General features: G+C 39.3%; 1 protein-coding gene across 1 annotated transcript in view; it reads right to left on the bottom strand.

Moving 5' to 3' along the window:
- The window catches only part of DKK2 (dickkopf WNT signaling pathway inhibitor 2), a 108,608-nt gene extending 87,882 nt beyond the window's left edge, over positions 1-20,726 (bottom strand). The window contains exon 1 of the mRNA XM_030311909.2: positions 19,768-20,726. Coding sequence (XP_030167769.1) covers positions 19,768-19,989 — 222 coding nt within the window. The 5' untranslated portion in view covers positions 19,990-20,726. The remainder of the gene's footprint in view (positions 1-19,767) is intronic.
- Positions 20,727-22,544: the final 1,818 nt, after the last annotated feature.

The following is a 22,544-nucleotide window of genomic DNA, read 5'->3' as shown; positions in this document are numbered from 1 at the left end:
AAATTCTCTCACTAAAGGAGAGAAATTTAATATTATGATAAAAATTGGGACTATGATAAATAGTGTGATAACAATATCATAACACCTCCAGTGTGCTACCATTTCCCTTTTCCTAAATAATCAATAAGGCTTCCCCTCCCAAAGAGTCAAATTAAAGCAAAGTGATTTGAAAGTCTGAGTTTGGGAAGCTAAGTCACATCTCTATATAAGACTATTAGAGAACCTCATGGCCAATCTAAGAAATCATTCTCCTTGTCTGTTTAGCACCCACTGCTAGTTATATGTATCCTAATATAGAGAAAAAGTAAACAAACAAAAACATTTGTAAGGTATCAAGAAAACATAGCTGATATATGACTTTCGATGTTGTCTAGTCACTAAAAAAAAAAATGATTAAAGAACCCAGTCTTACTAACAAAGAACAGAACTGACAAAGTGTTTTGTTTTTATAGGATATGGCAAATGAATGCCACTTGAGTAATTTTTCCTGCCCTGGCAACACCTCTGGGCAGAACTGATGATTGAATTGGTTTCTAATTTTTTTTTAGTTATGAATTTATAAGGATAAAACACCACCTAGACTATAAACTAAATATGTTTCTCACATATGTGTGATGTTATTTTCTTAGGAAGGTCTGCTCTGCTACATGTGCATCTTATTCAGCCAAATTTAAATTCCTAAGTCATTTTTCTGTGAGCCACTATTAATTCATACCTTTATAGAGATGCCTGTTTTGATCTATAGAGCTAAAAATCTTTCCTAATGGGCTAAATGTGAGTGTGAGGGAAAGAAAAAAGTTAAAGATGAATCCTAGTCCTTTGAGAAATTTGAAAAATGGATTTGATGTCAAATGAGGTAAGGAATCCATAAGTGCAACAGGTTAGGAAAAAGGACAAGATGGGATTTTAACATGGTCAGTTTGAAATATCTGTTAGTGGAACTGTTAGCTTGGAATTTGGGTATCTTACTCTGAAGCTCAAGAGAGGTTTTGCCTAGAGATACAAACATGGGAGTCATTGGCATATGGTGGTATTTAAAGCCCTAAAATCATTAAATCATGAAGGAAGTGACTATAGATGGCACGTATTATACTGAGACCAGACAAATTCCTTGTCCAAGAAATAATAAAATTAGTTTTTCATGATTTATTCTAAGTAATCTATGTTATTTCTTAGGTATATCTATTTCCCTAAGTACTGAATTTCATAATCTGCTTTGTGATGCAGTCCAGAATCAATATCAAACCATTCTCTGGAATAAACCTTTACTTCTTGGTAAGCAGAATATCTCTTCCATATTTTATTGTCCCTTTTAGATCAATGGGAATGGTTGAATTATCTTAACACAGTGGTATAAAATCTCCTCTGGGTAATAAACTTTAATTCCCCCTTGAGCTGAGTAATTATGTCTGCTTACCTAAAGGCAGGGCCAATCCATTTTGTAGGGCATTCTTGAGTGAAGATGAGTAGCTTTTCATAAATGATACGTAATTCTTGAAATTATGTTTTGTGAAAGAAAATCAGAGGCAGCTCAAAACTGTGATACCATCTACTTCCCTCATTACTTCCATGAATGTTTTTCCTACCTAGCTATTTTCATTATAATCAGTTGTTAGAGGCAGCTGTTACTAAGATGGAAAGAAATGGGCAAGTCCTTAAATATTGCTTTTTTAAAACAAACAAACAAACAAACAAACTTCAAAACATCTGGGCTCTGCACTGACAAATATTTTTGGTGAGCCCAAATGATTATGTAAGAGATTGTGCAGAAGGAACATCAACTGAATTTCTTCTTTGTTGCCTACAAAGGCGTTTTGAAATAGCCTTTTACTTTCACAGTAGTTTTTGTCAAATGCTATGAAAAGTTTAATGAATTTGTCTGGCTTTGCTCATTTTTAAACTCTGAAGATTACTTAATATTGGAATGTGGTTGCCCGATATTGGCCCATGAATAGAAACGCCACCCATTTGATGTACGATGCTTAACTTTGTTTATTACGACAGCATTTCCCCCCTCCAAGGGACTTTCCCACCCTTCTGAGAATTACCCAAAATTCGAAGAGGTGAAGGGAGGAGACATGAAAGACAAAACACAAAAGAGGAAATTAAAACCAAAAAGTTGGCCCAAACTCTTAGAACAAACCCTATGCCCTGGGTCCCAGCTAAATATGAGTTAGAGGGTTATGTTACCCCCTTAGTCAGAGCTGTCATTGTTAGGTCAGTATATCTGTTGTCACTGGAAAACAGCATAGCCAAGTCATACTTCCCCATGGAGGAAAGTGTGGTGTCAGAATTTCAGGAAGGTCCAAATCAAGACACCTGTGTGCCAGATAGGCCCAGCTGCACATGTGGGCTGGCCAGTGCCGTAGGACACCATCTGCTCAGCACATGGAATGCCAGTTCCTTTGCCTAAGATGGGTTTGAAGGATGGGATTCTTTAAAGAGAAAGCTCACAGTTCGGCTGTGACATCCTTAGCCTTTCTCACATTTTAAAATAAACAATTGTAGGAAGAGAGGATTAAAGGCTTATGTCTGAGAGATGACAAGTAGGGTATATTGCTAGCTCCAGAAGAATTGCCTCAGAAGTTCTCCTTCAGATCGGCATTTGGCTTTTCATTCTGGTGACTGATGAAGTATGACTATAACTCTCAGAAAATTCCAGGTGTTAAGCATGTGCACATTCCAAAAATGCTCTATGTTCTTGTCCCTGGGTTCGCAACAATCAGACCAACAAGGGAATATCTCTCTTCCCTAGTCTTTCTGAAACATAAGGAGACATTTGGCCCACACCTTGACTTCCTGATCATTAATGAAAATCTGGACAGAGAAAATATGGCGGACAATTCAGAATCTATTGAACAACTAGTAGTAATTGCCTTCCCACCCCCCTGATAAAACTGACATTTTGAAGAGTATAAATTAACACTCACTTCTTTGCAATTTTGGGGATTGAATTTCCCACAAACTATCTTTATTAAGTCCTTGTTTAGCCATATATTACCTTTCACCAACTATTAGTAATGAACAGATATTTTAAATGTTTATTTTTTCCTTTGATAGATATTTATCATCTATTCCTTTTAAAAATTATGGCAATTTGGTTTATTCCTCAGAGATAAGAAGATAAGGACTTTGATTATGTTTCTAGAATTTACAGGTTCATTCTATAAACTTGTTAAACCCCTAAAACAAAACAAAACAAAATCTCAATATGGGGAAGACAAATTCATTCACTGTTTAAAAAATTGATAGGAATAGGGAAAAAAACAGATTTTATAATATAATTATAAATATATAATATAATTACAAATATAGTTGCAGTATCATCCTGAAAATATAGTAACTATAACAAAGATCTCACAAAAGTCATTCAATAGATTCCAATTTGACCAAGATCAGAATATTCACCTTAATTTTCAGGCACAGGAACCAAGAACTCATAATCTTAATTAAGCCAATAATGTAGACTGACTTCAGAAATTACTTGCAATTCAGATTTAATGCCACTATCATTTTCTTTCTCAGTTCATGTTTCAGTAAAGCATGCTAATCTGTTTCTGTATAATTAACAAATATGTTGTACAAGAAATGAAGCGCATAAAAGAATAATCAGACACACTTGCTAAATTAATTGCATATGGAGTTGTGCCAGTTTCCAGTCTCAGTGATTGGTTGTGTCTCTCCACTTTCTTTTTTTATTCTCCTACCCCATGCCCCCAATAACCACCAATCTGTTCTCTGTATCTACAAGCTTGGTTTTTTATTGTATGTTTGGTGGTCTCTTTCTTTTTTAGATTCCATATATAAGAGATATCATACAGTATTAGTCTATCTCCACCTGACTTACTTCACTCAGCATAATGCCATCAAGGTCTATCCATGTTGTCACAAATGGCAAGATTTCACTCTTTTTATGGCTGGATAATATTCCATTATGCATATATATATATATATATATATCACAATTTCTTTATCCATTCATCCATTAACAGACAGGTTGTTTCCATATCTTGCAAATAATGCTGCAGTAAACATAGAGTGCATATATCTTTTTGATTTAGTGTTTTTGTTTTCATTGGATAAATACCCAGAAGTGGAATTTCTGGATCATATCATGGTTCAATTTTTAATTTTTTGAGGAACCTCCACATTGTTTTCCATGGCAGCTGCACCAACTTATATTCCCGCTAACAGTGTACGAGTGTTCCCTTTTCTCCACATCTTCATGTACACTTGTTATTTCTTGCCTTTTTTATAATGACCGTTCTAAAAAGAGGTGTAAGGTGGCTTCCCTACTAACTCAGGAAGGCAAAGCTATTCTGCATTAAAACTACAATCAAATAATTCTGAATTTGAAGCTAGGCCATCACAGGACCTCAGATACCATATGTTGAGCTTGCTCATAATGTAAATGCTCACTTTTGTAGCAACTTCTTCCTTGCTTGACTGCCTCTCACAAACATTTACTGAGTGCTCTGCACATGACAGAAGCTCATAGGGCATTGGGAAGACTGAGATAATATAAAGTTCTTGGCGTGAAGTAGGTTCTCAACAAATATTAGTTGTCCTGTCTTCTAGAAGCAAGGTATTGTGTACTACTCACATTGTGTACTGCCTATCCATAGATAAGCAATGACTATGATTGGAAGCTCAGCCTATTTTTCCTGCTTGATTTGGTGATTGAGTCACAAGTAACTTTCAGTCATGTTCTTCCTTTTCATGCATTTTAGCTGCAGATCATCACTGTTTCAAATCCTTATGTTAAATCTCATTATGATCATTGCAATGGGCTTGTCATTGGGCACGCGATTCTTAAATCTGATAGCATGTATTCAAAATCAATAATTTGTCCATTGCTCTGGACATTGCCCTGCCTTGATTCCCTAAGATATCTTATTTTTTTAAACATTTTTTTTAAATTTAATTTTGAGAGAGTGTGAGCAAGGGAGGCACAGAAAAAGAGGAGGACAGAGGAACCGAAGCAGGATCCTCACTGATACCAGCCTGATGCAGGACTCAAACTCACGAACTATGAGATCATGACCTGAGCTGAAGTCAGATGCTCAACAGACTGAGCCACTCAGGTGCCCCACTTCCCTAAGATATTTTAAATGGTCCTTGAAAATTCAGAACATCTTTGTCTCAACTATCAGAACATTCTCTCCATTCAGTCTCTGACTCTCTCCATAAGTGGAATTAAAAAAAAAAAAGAAATGAAAAAACAATTACTGGTGAGGTTGGGCTACATTCTTCTTTATTGACGTTTACTAAGAACCAGAATTATATTTTTTGGTCTAACTTAATTTTTTAAGTGCCAGACCATCAAATATAGCTGCTATTTTGTGTTGAAAGCTTGTATTTTTCTAACAGGAAAATTCACAGCACACACTCGAATCCAATTTGTAATCAATCAGTGGGATGTCAGTGGCATAAGACCTGAGTGCTGGTCACTTGTGCTGTTAACAATAAGAAAAACAGAGACTAAAATTCAGTTACAATGTGTTGCAGCTGGTGTGGCCAGGACCCCCCCAGAAATGTAATTTCAAGAAGATTTTTCTGGTTAAAAAAGAAAATTTCCCCTCTGAAAAGTGTTGAGAAGATAGCAGTGGGGCAAATGGGCAAGCAAGGAAATTTACAAGGATTTCCAAAGACCATTTTGGAAGCACTGTATTAATTTGAACAATTGCAAAAATATTTTTACCGAGTTAAAGCAGTTTAGTTTTTTCTCTAAAATTTTAATAGACTATATTTGCATTAAAAAATAACTTTTTACGGATCTTATTGTTTTTCTGACTTCAGTGTACACATTTTAACTACATGGCACATAAAGTTATGTGTGTCACCAGACAGACTCTAGGGAATTGCACTGGGTTTGATTTGTTCCTGCCTCTTCTTTCAGGAAAAGAGTGGGTTTGGGCGGGGAACATACTGCTGGCTTGTACTCATTAAATGCTTCCTGAACACCATGATCCTCTGAGAAATAATAACCATATTATATAAATTCTGACCAGGTTCTTCTAATGGAGAAGACCTAATTACAAGATATTACATATATATATATATATATATATATATATATATATATATTTTAGTTTTAAGACTATAAACCCAGTTGATGGTTTTCCACCTTAAAGCAATCAACATTGAAGGATTTACAATTGAAACCACAATACTGATTCCATGACTCATAATATCTTTTGGAACTTTTTGGAATTGCTTTCAGAAATGACACCACATTTCTTTGATATCCTTACCTTCTGTTGGTTATTTGGTTAATGGAAACAACATAAAATCACTCAGGGCGAAGCATTTTAAATTAAAAAAAAAATTTAATGTTTATTTATTTTTGAGAGAGAGAGAGAGAGAAAGACAGAGTGCAAACAGGGGAGGGGTAGAGAGAGGGGGAGACATAAAATATGAAGCAGGCTCCAGGCTCTGAGCTGTCAACACAGAGCCTGACACAGGGCTCAGACCTCCAACCGTGAGATCATGACCTGAGCCTAAGTTGGATGCTTAACCAACTGAGCCACCCAGGCATCCCTGAAAACAATTTTTTAGTGTTTATTTTTGAGAGAGAGAGAGAGAAAATAGGTGAGGGGCAGAGAGAGAGGGAGACACAGAATCCCAAGCAGACTCCAGGCTCTGAGCTGTCAGCACAGAGCCTGACGCTGAGCTCTAACTCACGAACCGCAAGATCATGACCTGAGCCGAAGTCGGAAGCTCAACTGACTGAGCCACCCAGGCGCCCCAGGGCCTAGCATTTTAAATGTGGTATGTTAATCAATATATATAACATAAAGTTGGTCATAAAGTTGTAGTGGTGGTCATAAAGTTGTGGTCATAAAGTTGTAGACTAAAATAAACATGTAAACTACTTATGAAGTTAGTTCCAAAACAAAATTTAAGTGACAATATCAAAAGGATGAGTTTTCTGCAGTGACTAATTTCAGAAAATAATGAGTGTGGTTGTTTAAAGAAAAAAAAAAACCTAGGAGATTATTTTAAACTTGTATCTTTATCAAATTTCATTCTGTGATGTATTTTAGCACACATTCCATCCCTCTTCCCTACCTGCGGTAAAATCTTGTCTACTTTACTGAACACACCCCCTCCACCTTTCCATTTTTAGGTCACCAGACTCCTACCCTCCTACTAGTACAACTTTGTTATTCCTTATTATTCTTCTAATTCCTCATAAGCATGCCTCTTCCCATTAATGTTTCTTTAGTCCTTTATAAATGGTAAAATTAGGATCAGACCTCCACAGGGAATAGTGAGGCATTTACAAAGGAAAAAAATCAAAATTTAATTCCTTCTAAAATATTTAGAAAGGAAAAAGCAGACACCACTGCTCTACATTGTCACCATAATGTCCAACATGAACAGACCTTCTTCTTGAGTGTTTATAGCGATGGTCTTACCCTTCCAGGTCGGCCTGACTGTTCATCAAGGGAATCAGAGTGTAATTTGTGAAAAATGATTAAAATAATGTACTTACATTTTCTGTTAATAAGGGAGGGATTTTACATACAGATTGATATCCAGGTTTGTTTTATTCATGCTCCACTAAAACAGAAAGCAGAATGTTCTAGTTTTTGACATAATTAAAGTTAAAATAATGAGATAACTAAGTGATGCAATTCAAGTGTTCATTCTTGGAACTCTTTAGAAAAAGGAAAACACATCAGGTTGTCCGGATTTAATATTGTATTAGAAAGAAAAGCATGGACTGGACCATTTCTGGCTATCTCTTTTAATCTTAAAATGCCAACTGGATTCCACAAGAAGACTACATTTGCTTTTATGGCTACCTACTCCAAATACCCAGCATGGCATATGTGTCAGACAAATGTTTGTTTACTATGACTATAGCATCTAATACACCAAAGAAGTAAGTAAGCAATTAGCAAGTTGACTGACTTGGAAGAATGGAACCACATCTGAATTCTGAAGTGTACTAGTAAAAGTTCTCTAGCTGGTTTCTCTGGCCTCCAGTTTATACGAGGAGGCAGGACAGCACGGTGATTGAGCAGGCAGACTCCATTAAGACTGCTTAGTTATAAATCCCACATCTTCCACTCAACAATTGTATGGCCCCAGGGATAAAGTAGAGAGAAACAAAATAATTGATGATATGGTGTGCCATCTCAGGAAATTCAGACATCACGCTCTAGAAATGGCCGTGAGATGGAGAATAGCCTGATAAGAGTTTTACTTTAAAAAGCTCACTTTAGAAGTAGTACGGAGGATGGTTTGGAGAAGTACAAAACGATTACAATACTGAAATAGTCCATCCGGAAATGATTATGGTCTGAGCCAAAGCAATGACAATTGGATTGACAATAAAGCAGCAGAAGACCTCAATATTAAGGAAGACGTAGGATCCTATACGTTGGAGAATAATTGCTTAGGAGCAGGAATAGAAAGCAGGAAGCCTAGACTATTTTTAGCACGGACAAATGGTTGGGTGAGATTCCAGCACTTGTAACATGAATGATAAGACTTATTACATTGTTCGCTAGGAAATGCCTCCTTAGCCATACAATATGCTTTCAACAGCTCTGAAAATACCCACTTTCCTGTTTGAAGAATTCTAACAAAATATATTTCCTCTGTCACCGTACATGTGATTTCACATCCACGCAACTTGACTACAATTGGCTTTTCCCCTAAACTTATCCATTCTGACCCCAATAGCCTATAATGTGTCCAAAATATGACCCTCATGTTTAGTTTCACAGTTTTAAAAATACACTTACTTCTATTATTAAGACACTTATCATGTCTCTCCAAGATATATTGAAAATACATAAATAGTAACACATCTCTGACATGATAGAAAAAAAAGAGGTCTCCTTGAATATCATAGACAAGATATTCTAAACAGGCGAGAGAGCAGTTTGTAGCCTGCAGGAATGAAACAAAAACAAAAACTATGTTTTAATCAGAAAGGTGAAAGTATAACCACTAGCACTGCAATTTTTGGGTAAATCCAAGAAAATCAGAATAAGAAGAAAAAAAAACCCACAAAACCAAAAAACACCTTCAATTTTTAATCTTCCTGCTTATATAAAAAAGGCAATCTATTAAAACAGAAACTGAATTTATGATTCCAGAATCATAAAATCCAACTAGATTAACTCATTCTAGCTAACTCTAACTCATTAGAGTTGACTCTAATTCACATTGGTCCTTCATAAATTCAGGGTGGAAAGGTCTTAGTTTTATTTTTCATAAAATAACTTCTAATGATGTTAATTAAATAAGCAATATTTTATATTTTGCAAACATAAGAAAATATAATATTATTATGAACTAACATTTTACTGATGAGAGAACTAAGGCTCAAAGGTGTTGGATGATTTCACGGGCCAGCATATTTCTTCAATAGGCTACCCAGGGCTTCTGAATCTATATCCCATGCTCTCTGAGGTTCACCTGCTATCCTGTGTAGAGACTGTAACCATTTTTGACTGCATTTTCTCAGAAATAAAATATGACAGTGCACACAGCATACACTCAGGAAGAACAATACTAACGTAGGATAACAGATTCTGAGTAAACATGTCTGAACCATCCAAGTACCACGTGCAGCATAGTTATCGGTCACCTACTCCTAAAAGTGGAAAGAGAGGCAAAGGTGAAGCACATCGTAGGTGAAGAGGTCCACCACATTTAGGCCAGAAGCCGACATGCTGTTGCAGAAGGGAAAGTGGGAGAGGTCTGAGACAATGCATGCTTCTGTCCATGAAGACCTTCCTGCCTCTGCTTTCTACCTCCCCTCACTGGTGCTGATCCTAAAGGATGGCTGATGTCCCAGCATGGTACCCTGAGTTCTGTGCAGGGTGAGGGCACGATCAAATGGGGCAGAGGTATCAAACCTCAGATTTTGATCAATGAATTCAATGAGTCATTACCAGCATTTATTTATTTATTTTATTTTTTTAAGTTTATTTAATTTTGAGAGAGAGAGAGAGAGAGAGACAGCACACCGGAGGGAGGGGGGTAGGAACAGAGAGGGAGAGAGAGAATCCCAAGCCCTGATGCAGGGCTTGGTGAGATCATGACCTGGGCCCAAATCAAGAGCTGGATGCTTAACTGAGTCACCCAGGTGTCCCGTCATGACCAGCATTTTAAAGAGAGAGAGCAAGAGGGAGAAAGAGAGGGAGAAAGAGGGAGAAAGAGAGAGAGAATAGAATAGGAGACTAACATAGAATAGAACATAAAGGAAAGGACTAAAATTTCTTAAAATGTCTCACTGCATTACCCATTGTAAGAAGATTTATTTTCGAAACTTTGTTTTGAGGGGTGTGTGTGCATTCTGGATCACAACATAAAATACAATTTTTTCCGTGCATCGCTGTCAGAAAAGTTTTAAAGCCATTGGCCTCTATCCTAGATGATGCTTGGACAAAGGTCAAGCAATCTGTGTTCCCGCCAGCCCACCATTATTTCCTTCCCTTCTTTTGTGTGTTCCTGCTGTTCCTGTGCAGATTCTCTCCAGCCAGACTTCTTGCTAATCATGTCACTAAGTATCATGACTGAAAAAGTGAGCAAAGACAATACAGTCAAAGCCCCTCCCCTTCATTAATTTTGTATAAATCCTACTGACATAGTTGTCATCATGACATTGTACTCTTTGATAATACATTTTGACAGACAAAATTCAGAGCTGAAAGAGAGCTCTCCGTGTAATTTATCTCCCACCAGCTTTTAAATCAACTGAATTTAATTCTTCTATAGTGCTTTGTTACCATGGATTTGACAGAAAGTGTTGCTTTTGATTATTTGGAAGACTTGTGTTAGAAGTCAGATAATCCAAGTTCCAACAGAAATTCTTTTGTCACAGGCACTGACATCGGGGACAGGTCAGGAAATATCTCCTAGTGCGGTTCCCTCACACATAAAAGGAGTGAGTTAAACTAGGTGATTTCTAATGTATCTGCCAGCTCCAACTATGCCTACATTTGTCTGTTTTGTACAAAGTCTCGAAACCTTTGGGTGATAAAAGGTTCTCTTGGTTCTTTCTGTAAAGCTCTCCATCTTAAATAATATTAAATAAGCACATTTGAAGAATCCTCTTACACAGTTATGAAAGCATGTTTAAGAGTCTGTCAGGTTGAAAGGAAATGTTAAGAAGGGTTTTCACACTAAAAATTAACAATTATTTCTAAAATAGCAAATAGCAAAAAGTACTCTGTGGTAAGTTGTTCAAGCTATAAAAATAAACATTATATATTGTTTAAAATGGTATGCACATAATATGTAATGTTTTATAAGCATACATTACAGATTTATTTGCACATTCTAATCAGACATGAGTTGTTTTAACAACAGGTCTACCATAGAGAAAAAAAATTGGAGGCCATTTAAATCCCAAGCATTTAAATATGGAGCATTCATGGGAATCTACAGAGCTTTATTTCATCACCAGTGAGTAATGAGCAAAGCATGAGAAGAATTTGGGCAATCAGACTTGATTCTTGTGGCCTGCATTAGATTAACCTAGGGCACTTTTCACCTGTTTTGTTTTGTTTTGTTTTGATAGCTATGAGAAATCATAAAGACTTGGTTGCCTAACTCCTGACAATTCAAAGTTAGACATAAAATGTGTGATTTTTGATATGGGGACTTGTTTGTTTGTTTGTTTCTGGAAAGATGTCCCAAACAGTTGAGCAGGTAAGGGGGCTCAGGAGTTTAACCAAACTAAGGGTAGATTTCTGCCTGTGTGGCAAATGATTGCAAAGAAGGAAATCCTCTCAGCAAAGGGGAGAGAGTGGAACAGAGAAAGAAGTGTAAGGAAGGGACTTGAGCAAATGCCCACATTTACGGGCAGAAGGTTGTAGAGGGATCAGTGAAAGAAAGAGGGAGGAATGATCTAGAAAGGAACATGGAAACATGTAACACCAGAAGCAAGGGGATAAATTAAGTATAAAGGATAGGCTACCGAGCATAGAGAATGATTGTTGAAAAGATTTCAAGAGACAACTTAACCCAATGCTTCTTGAGCCAAGTTTCAAAGGGTTAAGATGAAGCGAAGCTAGAATGAGCAAGTGAAGACCATTATTTGAATGTGAGCTGTCATTTCAGTTGGTTTTAAATGACAATCCCCACGCCCATCATCCCATCTGAACCCAGTCTTTTAGCTCGTTACCAGATAGAAACACTTATTGGCAAACAGCTGGTTTCCAATATGCTAAAAGACTTTCACTCTTAATGTAACATTGTTAAAATACTTCCAAATCACCTGAATCCTGGAACAGTCCAAATAAAACAAAGAAAGTGAAGGGAGTGGAATGGGAATTATGAACCCCGAATTTCTAAGTCCTCCTCGCAGGACAGCTGACACTCAAAAAAGGTTTGTAAACCTTCCAAATTCTCAGCAAGCTCTCTGGGCCCCAGGCTGTGCAGAAAGTGTCAAGAAACTTGCCTTTGCAGAGGCTATCTTACTTTGGAGAATATCAAATTAATGCTGTCGGCAGCAGACTCTAACATGTTCAATTATTTTGGTTCCTGTGGTTAAATAACTAATATTGCCATGGCTGTTAGGACCCTCACTTACTGTGATTGTATTTTAATGTCTGGTGTACCCTTGCTTCTGTGTATTTCACCAATTACTCAATTATATGCTATTTTGCTTACTTTACACAAGACAGCACTGACTCACCATCCCTCTTAATGTTAACATTCGATACAAGAAATGTAATAGCATGTTTGTGTGTGTATTCATTTTGTCTTGTTTTGTTGTGCAATCTTGCCCTTGGTGCCACTGAGTTCATTTGTTTCCTTCATGCACATCACATGCATTTATTTAGTTACCCCTGCCCGGTTTGGTGGGGAAGATGAAGCAGCACTTTCTGTTTTTTGCGTGAGCACTTGACTTGGTCTTACTTATTTCTGTAATGGTAGCAGTAATAATGACATCAGCACAGTAAATAAGTGCACTTCCCTTTCCCTCTGGCTCAGTAACATAAATATGATTACTCTTGGTTGCTATTGTTACTTATCTTCTTTTACATATTAAAAGAAAAAGAACCAGAGATTAAGTAACTTTCCCAAAGACATTAAGCTGGTCAGTGGCAAGTCAGAAGTTGGAACCTCTTTGGAAAGTATAGTGCTGTGGGGCTGCTACAGATCATCTGATTCTCCAAAAGGAAGCTAGAGAAGTCCAAAGCAAGGGAAAAGCAAAAGCAATCAGAGGCACTAGCCCTCGATGATTTTTCCCTTATCTGATCAGATGTGAGTGATGCCAGTCAAACCAACTCACAATCCTTGCAGGGAGGTCACTGAGAAGGCCTCTGCCTTGCTGGTGTCAGTGGGCACCTTGTGTCCCTCAGATGCAGGCAGATAAACACAGGAGAGTGTGTTTTTTGCCTTTCTGCACTTAATGCTGTGTGACTTGTACAAACTGCATAACCTCTCTGTGTCTCAGAAAAAATTATTGCTTTATCATTTATAAAATATTTTATCATTTATAAAAATAAGGATGACAATAGGACTTGCCCTTTGAAGGGCTGCTGAGACGTTCGAAAGAGTTCATTATAATGAAGCATTTGGAGCAATGTATGGCACAGAGTAAATAATAAATGGAACTTTGTACTAGAATTTAATGTGTGCTATAAGTACTTATAAGCCAGTGAAGGAAATAATATGTCTGAGGACCACTTACTTCCTCCAGTCCCCAGAAAAAAAGAACACTCTTATTTGGAAAGATATAGTACAGAGAACTAACATCTTTCAGGAAATGTTTGCATAGATCCACTATTTCAAGAAATCAGTACTCCTAATTGTGATGCTTTGATGTTTTTCCACCTAATGTACTTATTCCCTCATTAATTTTATTTCTTTGTTTTAGACAGGGTGCAGCAGTTAGAATTCGTATGATTATAAAATATGTAACTATCTATATACCAAATTATAATACAGAAGTGGAATCAACCAATTAAATTAGGCACTGTAATATATTTCAAAGGATAACTAATGCACATTTGTCCCTTTTACCTATGAAGGAGAGAGAAGAAATGAGGTTTTAAAAAATATACTACTTTTGTGCTTTTTTCTGATTTTATTGCTACATTTGTTATTTGTTATTGTTTATTGCATATAGATAAATCTCAACTACTATTAAGACTCCACAAATACAGTCTGTTATGGTTAAGTGGTTATGGAATCAGTGTTGAAATAATAATTGTTTTTTAATGCTACATAAACGAATTACTTGAGTTAAAATACAGCATTTTAGACCTGATATTGAAATCCCTCTGCCTTAAAGTTTCATCTGGCTCAATTTATCATTCCAAGGACAAGGATTTATGGGATGAGCTCTCCCTGAGGACATCTGATTAGATGTTGGTATCATTCATGGCCTCCATCATCATTGGTTTGAACCCAGAGACATGGGCAGTAACCCAGAGCTGCTAGCACGAGAGACTTGTTGGGAAGCCACTACTTAAAATATTTGGGTGGTGACTTTTCTTCCTGTGGACAGATGTTCCTATCAAAAAAAATCTCCCATATTTTATATCAGTTGACCTCTTCATTTGGGAGAATAGTTTATATTTGTCCTGAAAAACAAAACAAAACACAACAAAACAATTAGAGAAAAATATGTTGCTGTCCTCTAGCTCCTGGCAAGAGGGGACAAAGGAGGAAAAGAAAATTAACCTCTGCTTACCTTCCATGATAATACTAAATTTTCATTATGCATTCCATATTTAATCTTTCTGTTATCTTAAAGCAATCCTACACGATGCAAAAATTTATCCATTAACTATTATTAATTTTTTCTCCTTTTGGGTTCTGTTTCAAAATTATTTTTTAAAAAATGACTCAGTGAGAGTCATGGGCAGACACACATAGTAAATAAATATTTTCAATTGTGAGATAAGTAACTAGGAGCAGCTTTACCTTCTTTTTATAGATGAGCACAAGTAACCAGGGGTCTAATGAAGTAGAATGACTTTAAAGGGCTGTGAGGGAATCACAGACAGAAAAAAGATTGTAATTCATTTTGATGTTACATCAATATCAAAGAATGAACAGCTAGAAAATTGTGGGTCGAAAATGGTAAATATGTTGAGTATTATAAAAACTTCTACAATTTAACAAGTTATTTTAATATCTATTTAAAATGATTGTGCAAGGAAAAGAAGAGGAAGCGGCAACATTCTTCTAGAACAGAATACATCAGTTACCCTTCTATTACATTGCTTTCTCTATTTTAAAAACTATAAGATTTGAAACATCCTGGGAGGAGTTTGTATTGGAGGGGAGTACTAAAAAAGACTCTGGTAGGGTCAAAGTCACAGCTGGAGTGAGTTTAAGTACCCTTGTCCCTTGCTCTCTCTACTCTAGCACAAAAATAAAATGATGGATGCTCCTACTTAGATTATCGTTAAAATACTTTTCTTGCTATTCACGAGGTCACCTTCCACTTGCATCGACTATCAATTCTCTATTATTCACAGTGAAAGAAAATGAACCTTACTGCAGATTGTTTCAAAACCTTTCTATTTTAGAAAGTTTAAATTTTAAAAATGATTTGCTTTCCTGATTGCACTTAGCATCAAGTGATGTTTCGAAAAAATTGCAGATATTTACTCTCTAGCAGGAGAAAGTTGGGCTGGGGTTAAAAAAAAAGTCATGGGTAATTTCAAAAAGTGAAGTGATCACCTACAGCAAATAGGCCATCTATTTTATATACAGTTTACTTCTATGAGCACTTTCCTGAGTATTCATACATACAAATAGCCGTGGCACTTTTTATTAAAGAAAATGCAATACACAAATATTAGGGCTCTCTAACCGACTCCCTCAAGCTTCTGTTTCAACGTATTTCAAGCATTCTTTTTTCACAGCACAACGTTATCCAAACCTGCCCAAATGTCCAAGTTATATGAGAAAATCACGGAATCGAATTTATGTTAAACCGGTTTTCAGCTTCTTTTTAGAGACACATGCCAGGAAGCTTATTTACATTTAAAATGTACTTATTTTCCACTCTTCTACTCATAACCTCTAAAAATATTTCAAAATCCAATAGCATTGCATTCAAATTAATCTGTCTCAAAGAGACAAAGCAAGGAGTAAAGAAGACTAAAAGAAGCAATTACAAGCACAAATCCAAAGGTTTTCCATTTGGAAAAAAAAAAAAAAAGTGAATTACAAAGGTAAATTGATTTTTTAAATTGCTTGTTTTTTTTATTTGTTCTTAAAGTGGCCTGTAAAACTTGATTAAACTCCAGAGGTGATGTCAAGCAACGGTGTACTTATTCAGAATATATGTATCCACGTGATATAAAAGATTTTGTTTAAAATTATTTTTAACTTAGAACATTTGCAATAATCTCTTTAGAAAGGGAAATATCTTGACATGTATATACATTAGTAACAGTCTACAAGTTAATTTATCCCACATACAGATACACTATCTTTTAAAACTCATAAGCAATAGATGAAAATGGAAAGCCAAGTTAAAACATAAATGTGACTAATTCAACGAAATCATTTTTGCTACTTCTGTATCAATCACTTGAATACTGCCATATTCAATTTTGTAGGTCATTTTCCATCATAGCTCACAACTGTCTTTGAAAGCAAACCTAAAAATGAGAATCGTAACACCTCTGGAGAACAGTATGTTCTCTTTTTGACCTCTCCTAATCTTTCCTGATCTTCAAAGGCATCTTTTCCAGGAATGATTTACAAATAATCCATCTCACCTATAGAATAAATAGAATTCCTGTAAATAAGAATGTTTTCTTCATACGAAAACAGTCTACATCGAATCAAGAAAAGCTTCAGGCCTATTTTCTCATTTTCACTTTTGTAGATTAATGAATTATTAAATTCCTTCATTAATTTATTCTGCAAGGGCAATAAAATCTTTATTTTAATTCTATATTCTGAAAGTAAATCAGAAAAAAAAATTACTCAATTTTCACTTAAGGAAAAGAAGACCAAAAACTAAGTTTCTGATATACCTGCTTGAATTTGCATCCTACAGTTTCCTGTTCCTGTACCTCTGAAACACATACATTTCAGCATCATTCATCAAGATTGGGAGAGGGGGAGAAAATCAAATTATCAGGCCTCAGAATGACACTACATAATTAGCTAGTTTGATCAGTTGGCACTTAACACCCAATCTTATCAATCAATCATATTTTTCTATTCTGATGGATAAAAATTCAGCTCGGCTACACTTCAATTCGACATTTTTTTCTCCAAAAAAGGATGTGGCATCTTCCTGTTTGAATAGTCTTTCTAACTTCCATTCTATTATTGAAAGTGAGAGTACAAAGAATTTCAGAAACCACCTAACTAGTAGATTAAAGAAGGTAAAGAGACCTGTAAATATTCAAAGAATTCTTATACTTCAAAGAAGACAGATTTTTCCATTTGTTTCTTCATAATAGAATACATTTTAGATCACCCGCTAAACAAGAAGCCAGAAAATAACAAAAGATAATCCTCTCAGTTTCCACCTATCTTACTTCAATTCAACTGTGTTTTATCTTACGTTACCACTATCTCTTATAAATTACAATTTTCTCACAAACCCATCATCAAATTTTAAGGATATGGTATTACAGTTAAGTAAATACAATGAAATCTATTCCCCAGAACCACTAAGTTATGGAGAGTATTTAAGAAAGAAAGAAAGAAAGAAAGAAAGAAAGAAAGAAAGAAAGAAAGAAGAAAATTAAACTCATTTATAAAAATAAATCAATTTCCCATTTGAAGACATCCACATAGAATTGCAACCTCTTTAAGGGCAGATATTCGGACACAGAGAAAAATAGGCATATCAAAACATAAGGCATAAGCTAGATTCTGGGCTGCACTCCTCAGTTTAGTCCATGTAAACCCATGGCTAATGACAGTTCTGACATAACTGATAATTTGATTCAGGAACATCAAGTGTTGGGGCCCAGTGGTGACGGAAACAGAAAGTCTTTTACAGAAACTCACAGGATGTACATTGATTAAAATCGATAGGAACCTCAAAAGATCATTGGGTCCACCCCTCTGTCCTTGGCTGAACTAAACGTCTAACTCTCTTCAACAACTGACAAGGCAGAATTCGAAGTTAGGAGCATGAGAGAAAAGTCTTATGATTTGGATTGACAGCTTTGTTTCCTTCTAAACTTTGCCTCGTTTCATGATGGATATCTAAGGGAATGTTAAGTGCATTACTATGGAAAGTGTTGGGTGTTTCAGAGGGAAGAGTAAAAGGGAATGACAATGGTCACATAAGTGTGGAGGTATGTGCACAAGACATACGAGAATGTGCAAAGGACATGTATGCATGTAGTATTTATGCATGTAGTATGCATGCATATGTATAGTTCATTTCCCTGGAGACCCTTAAAAAAAAAACAGTCCTGTGGTTGTAGACTTTGTATTCCTTTGAGAAGATAGCTGAAATGTTTGTCATTTCAAAGCCTAGGAAGCATTCTGGAACTGTAAACCTAGCAAAACTGTCCCCGTGAGAGGGCAGTAGGGGGCCAAACCCGGGCCAACTTTTCCCTCATTGTCCATCCAGGACTGGCCCTTGCTCTCAACTTCACCCTGCCGCCTGCGCTAGGAGCAGGGACAGTGGAGGACACGAAGAGCTCGCACAGCGGGTGCAACAAGGTCCTCCGATGAAACAAGGAAACCCAGGATCTGTGGGGCAATGAGCCGCTTTCACGGGTTGACAGTTGTGCTGAGGGATGCGTGTGCTGTTTGGCATACTGGCTTTCGGTTTTGGCTTGCTACAAAAGGAGCAGAAAGGGGGAGCTGTCGTGGTTCCCAGTGCCCACAAGGCCCCCTCTCCTGGCTGCTGCGCGCTGGCCACAGCGGGCCCTGAGTGTGCACGCTAGTTTTATTGTTTGTGAATATTTGCGTAACTCTTTGCAAGCGACTGTCAATGTGTCTGTATGACAATGTGACAAACGCCCTCGAAAAGTTTCCGCTTGCGAAAATGCCTCTGGCGTGTACCTTGCTATGTCGCAGGCACCCTGGTCGCCTGAGTTACGCGATGCTGTCAATGTCGCTTCATCATTTTGCTGCCTCCTGGATGATTTATTTACAATGCTAGAGAATTGAGAAATGGATTGTCCTGAAGTTTTCTGTCTGTGACCTCACTTCTTTGAAGGAAGAAAGTGGTTGGGAGGGAAGCGGAACCTGAAAGAGGGTAAATCCCCCCCTCCACATTGTAAAATGTGATGGTTAAGAGACCAGGACCTGGCCCCAGACTGTTTAGATTGGAATCCCACTCTGCCACTTAACACTAGCTTGTGTGCCTTGGGCAAATCGCTTAATCACTCCTTAACTCAATTTCTTCATTTGCAGAATGGGGGGAGTAACAGCGCCTAGCTCATAGGGTTGTGAAGATTAAATAAATATATGTAAACGCTTAGAGCGGTGCCTGACACGTAATAGTTGCTATGTGTTAGCTGCTATTAACATTATCATCAGCATTGCCATGTTAAATTTGGAGAAGGACCATTCCCCACCGATACGCTCTGGATTTTGACCATGCCCATGTCCCAAAGGAAAAATGAGAGAACCCTAATCCGCCCGGTCCACACCCTCCAGCACCAGCAGCCACCAGCCACCCCTGCCCACGAAGATCTGTTCTGGGAACCCCTCCCTAGCTGTGGTGCGCGCCACACCTGGGGACGCACTTGAAAGGTTGAGGCGTGCAAAGGCAAACGAGGCGCTCAAGAGCGCTGGTCCCTAACGCTCTTGCTGTAGAGTGTATTTGGAGTGTTTTCCTACCTGCCCCAGGTTTTTGCCCTTCTTACTGCCGCCGAAAGCCAGTCCTTGGTATGTGCCCGCTGATCGATTGGCGGCCTGGGCAGGCGTCTCCCCGCCCAGAGAGGACTTGATGGAGTTGAGTTTGGCCCGCGAGCTGCCGAGCTGTGAGCTCTCCACCATCAGCACCGCGGCCAGTAGGAGCAGACATCGGGACGAGTCCTTGCCCCGCATCAGCGCGGCCATTTCCTGGAGAGGGGTCCCCGGGGAGGCGCAAAGCCGGGAGGGGTGCGGATGAGAGAGGAGGGAGGACCCCTACACCTGGCCCCTCACTCGGGGAGAGGCGGATCGCAGGCTCTGTTCCCCCAACCCCACTTGGCTTGGGGGGGCCCAGCACCGTGTGAACTCAGTCTCACGCTTCAGACCAGGAGCGAGAGCGACCAGAGCGAGACCCGCTTCTCCAGCGGGGCAGGAAGTTCTGCAGTAACTGGAAGCAATCAAAGGCGAGGAGCACTGTCGCCAAGGAGGCGTGACCCGAGGTGCAAGAAGACCCAGCCCCACAGACCGCACCGCTCCAGTTGCTCCTTGCCCCGCACCTCCGTGGTCCCGCCGGTCCAATCGTCTTCTTAATCCCTCTGGACCCGGATCTCCGCGGTCCAATCGTCCTCTTAATCCCTCTGGAGGTCCACACCAGCTCCTTCTCCCGCGGCCTCAGTTGCTTTTTTCTCCTCTTTGCCTTCCTTACTACGCTTTAAGCCTCCACCTTTGCAGGACACAGTGTTAGCGGACGCTCTAATGGGGGATCAAGAACGCCCCAGACGTGACCCTGGAGGTCTGAGGCGAGCGGAGGTCTCCCACGCGCGCAGGCACAGTCGCCGCGAAGCGTCGCTTCCCGGTTCACACCCGGCAGCCTACCGCTGCCAGGAACGCAGCAATGCCCTGGGAGCGGTCTCGCGCGCGGATCGGTCTCCCTCTCTCCGTTTGCTCTCTCACCGCCGCCCCCTTTGCTTTTTATAGCTTCCCACAGTGGGGTTTTTTTTCCCTCCGCCCCCAATTCAAGAGTGACAAAGAGTGAAATCGTTTCTCTCACCCCCCACGTTCCCGCCCCACTCTTCTCCTTCCCCCATGCGGCTGCTGCTTCTGCGGCCCCCCCTCCTGCCTCTCCTCCTTGCCCCCCTCCCACACCCCTCTTCACGCTACAACAATTGAGAAAATGGGATTCAGTCCCAGAGGAACGTGAGGTCTCCTAATTCCTGACCACAGCTCCAGACGGTGGAAAGACCTTTGGGGACGGACGGAGGACAAAAGTGGAAGTGGAGAGGGGCAGGTTTCCACCGCCCCTGGGGACCACCAGCACCCACCTCCAATGCCTGACTCCTACTGGGGCACTAGAAAGCCCTACAGAAGATTTAGAGAAGTGAGCACCTGGGCGTTAATGCTGTGGTCTGTGTACGCTCGAATGCTCAAGTTGGGTTTTAGTCTTTGCCTCCCAGTCGGTGTGTGAGGCTGCGCTATGCTGTGTGCCAAGGGGTGCCCAACTGAGATGGATGGGGGCTTTGGAATTGGGGAGAAGACGACCTGAGAAAGGGGAAAGATGTTCCTATTCTTTAAACCCAGGAGACATTTGGGATTTTCTAGTGTCCGCCTTCTGCACCCCTAACCCTGGGACCCCACCACACACGCAGCGTACGTTTATGTCTCTGGGGCTGGGAGGAATGGGGTGCCCTGAGTACGCTGCGAGGGTTTCAATCTCCCAGCTCTACCGGGCACCTTTACCGTGCCAGGCAACTGCCCCCTTTTTGCAGAGAGGAAATCCCAAACTGGAATGAACGGAGGCAGGGGAGCCTTTTGAGGGTCTGCTTTCCTCAGCTTCCTGCCTCCTAGCTTCTGGGAATTCCATGGGAAGCCTTTCCTTCCAGCTCACAAGGCTCCCTAGGTCCGGTTTGCTTCTGAGAAGGTCTAGGAGGATTTAAGAGGGACTGGGGCGCCCAGCGCGCGGCGCTTGGGGGCGCCAGTGGCAGCAGCCGGACGAGGCGCGGAAGTATTGCAGGAGACAAGGCGTCCCGGGCAAGCTCAGTGCTCGGGTTTGGAGCGGTTTGGCCGTTAATCGCCAATGCTTCTACTGCAATGAGAAGTCTTGTTTGGGAGTTGTATTTGTCCTTCTCAGGCTCTAACGCCTGCGCGCAGAGAAATTGAGGCCGTGAGCACAGCTTGGCAGCTAACAGCTAGAGAAGGAGGCTTATCTCCCGAATTGCACTCTAGATCTGATCTGTGGACCCGATCCTAACAGGATTCCTGATCCTAAAGCACACCAGCGCCTACAGGAGTATGCGTTCAACACGTCGCTAAGTGAGAACGTTAGTGACTCTTTTCTTTTCCCCACAAAAGGGCCGAGTTCTAAAGTAGGAATTTATGTCTGGGGTCTCCCAGACAGCACCAGCCTTGCATGTTTCTCTGCCCTGATCTGTGAGTCTGTCTGGCGTGGAATTCTTCGTTTTCAGATTTTTTTTTTTTTTTAAACACAAGCAAAGAGTCATTAAAACTGAGGAAACCTCTGGAATCTTTTATCTCTGGATTGCCTTTGTGCTTCCTTAGAGTAGAGATTTTCACATTCAATTTTTTTTTTCCACTTTTTAAAAATATGCCTGGGAATGTATTTGCAAGGACAAAGGACACATTACAGGACTAGTGAAGGGCAAGGAAACTGATTGATATGCTATTAATGAGTACTTGGGATTCAGTGTTTACACCTTAAGGAAGGTGTATCTTTTGCCTTCTTTGTGATATGCCAATTAGAAAAT

Source organism: Lynx canadensis, chromosome B1, assembly GCF_007474595.2.
Source record: "Lynx canadensis isolate LIC74 chromosome B1, mLynCan4.pri.v2, whole genome shotgun sequence".
Lineage (NCBI taxonomy): Eukaryota > Metazoa > Chordata > Mammalia > Carnivora > Felidae > Lynx > Lynx canadensis.
Note: the sequence above shows the minus strand (reverse complement) of the source record. Positions and strands in the feature narration are given on the sequence as shown.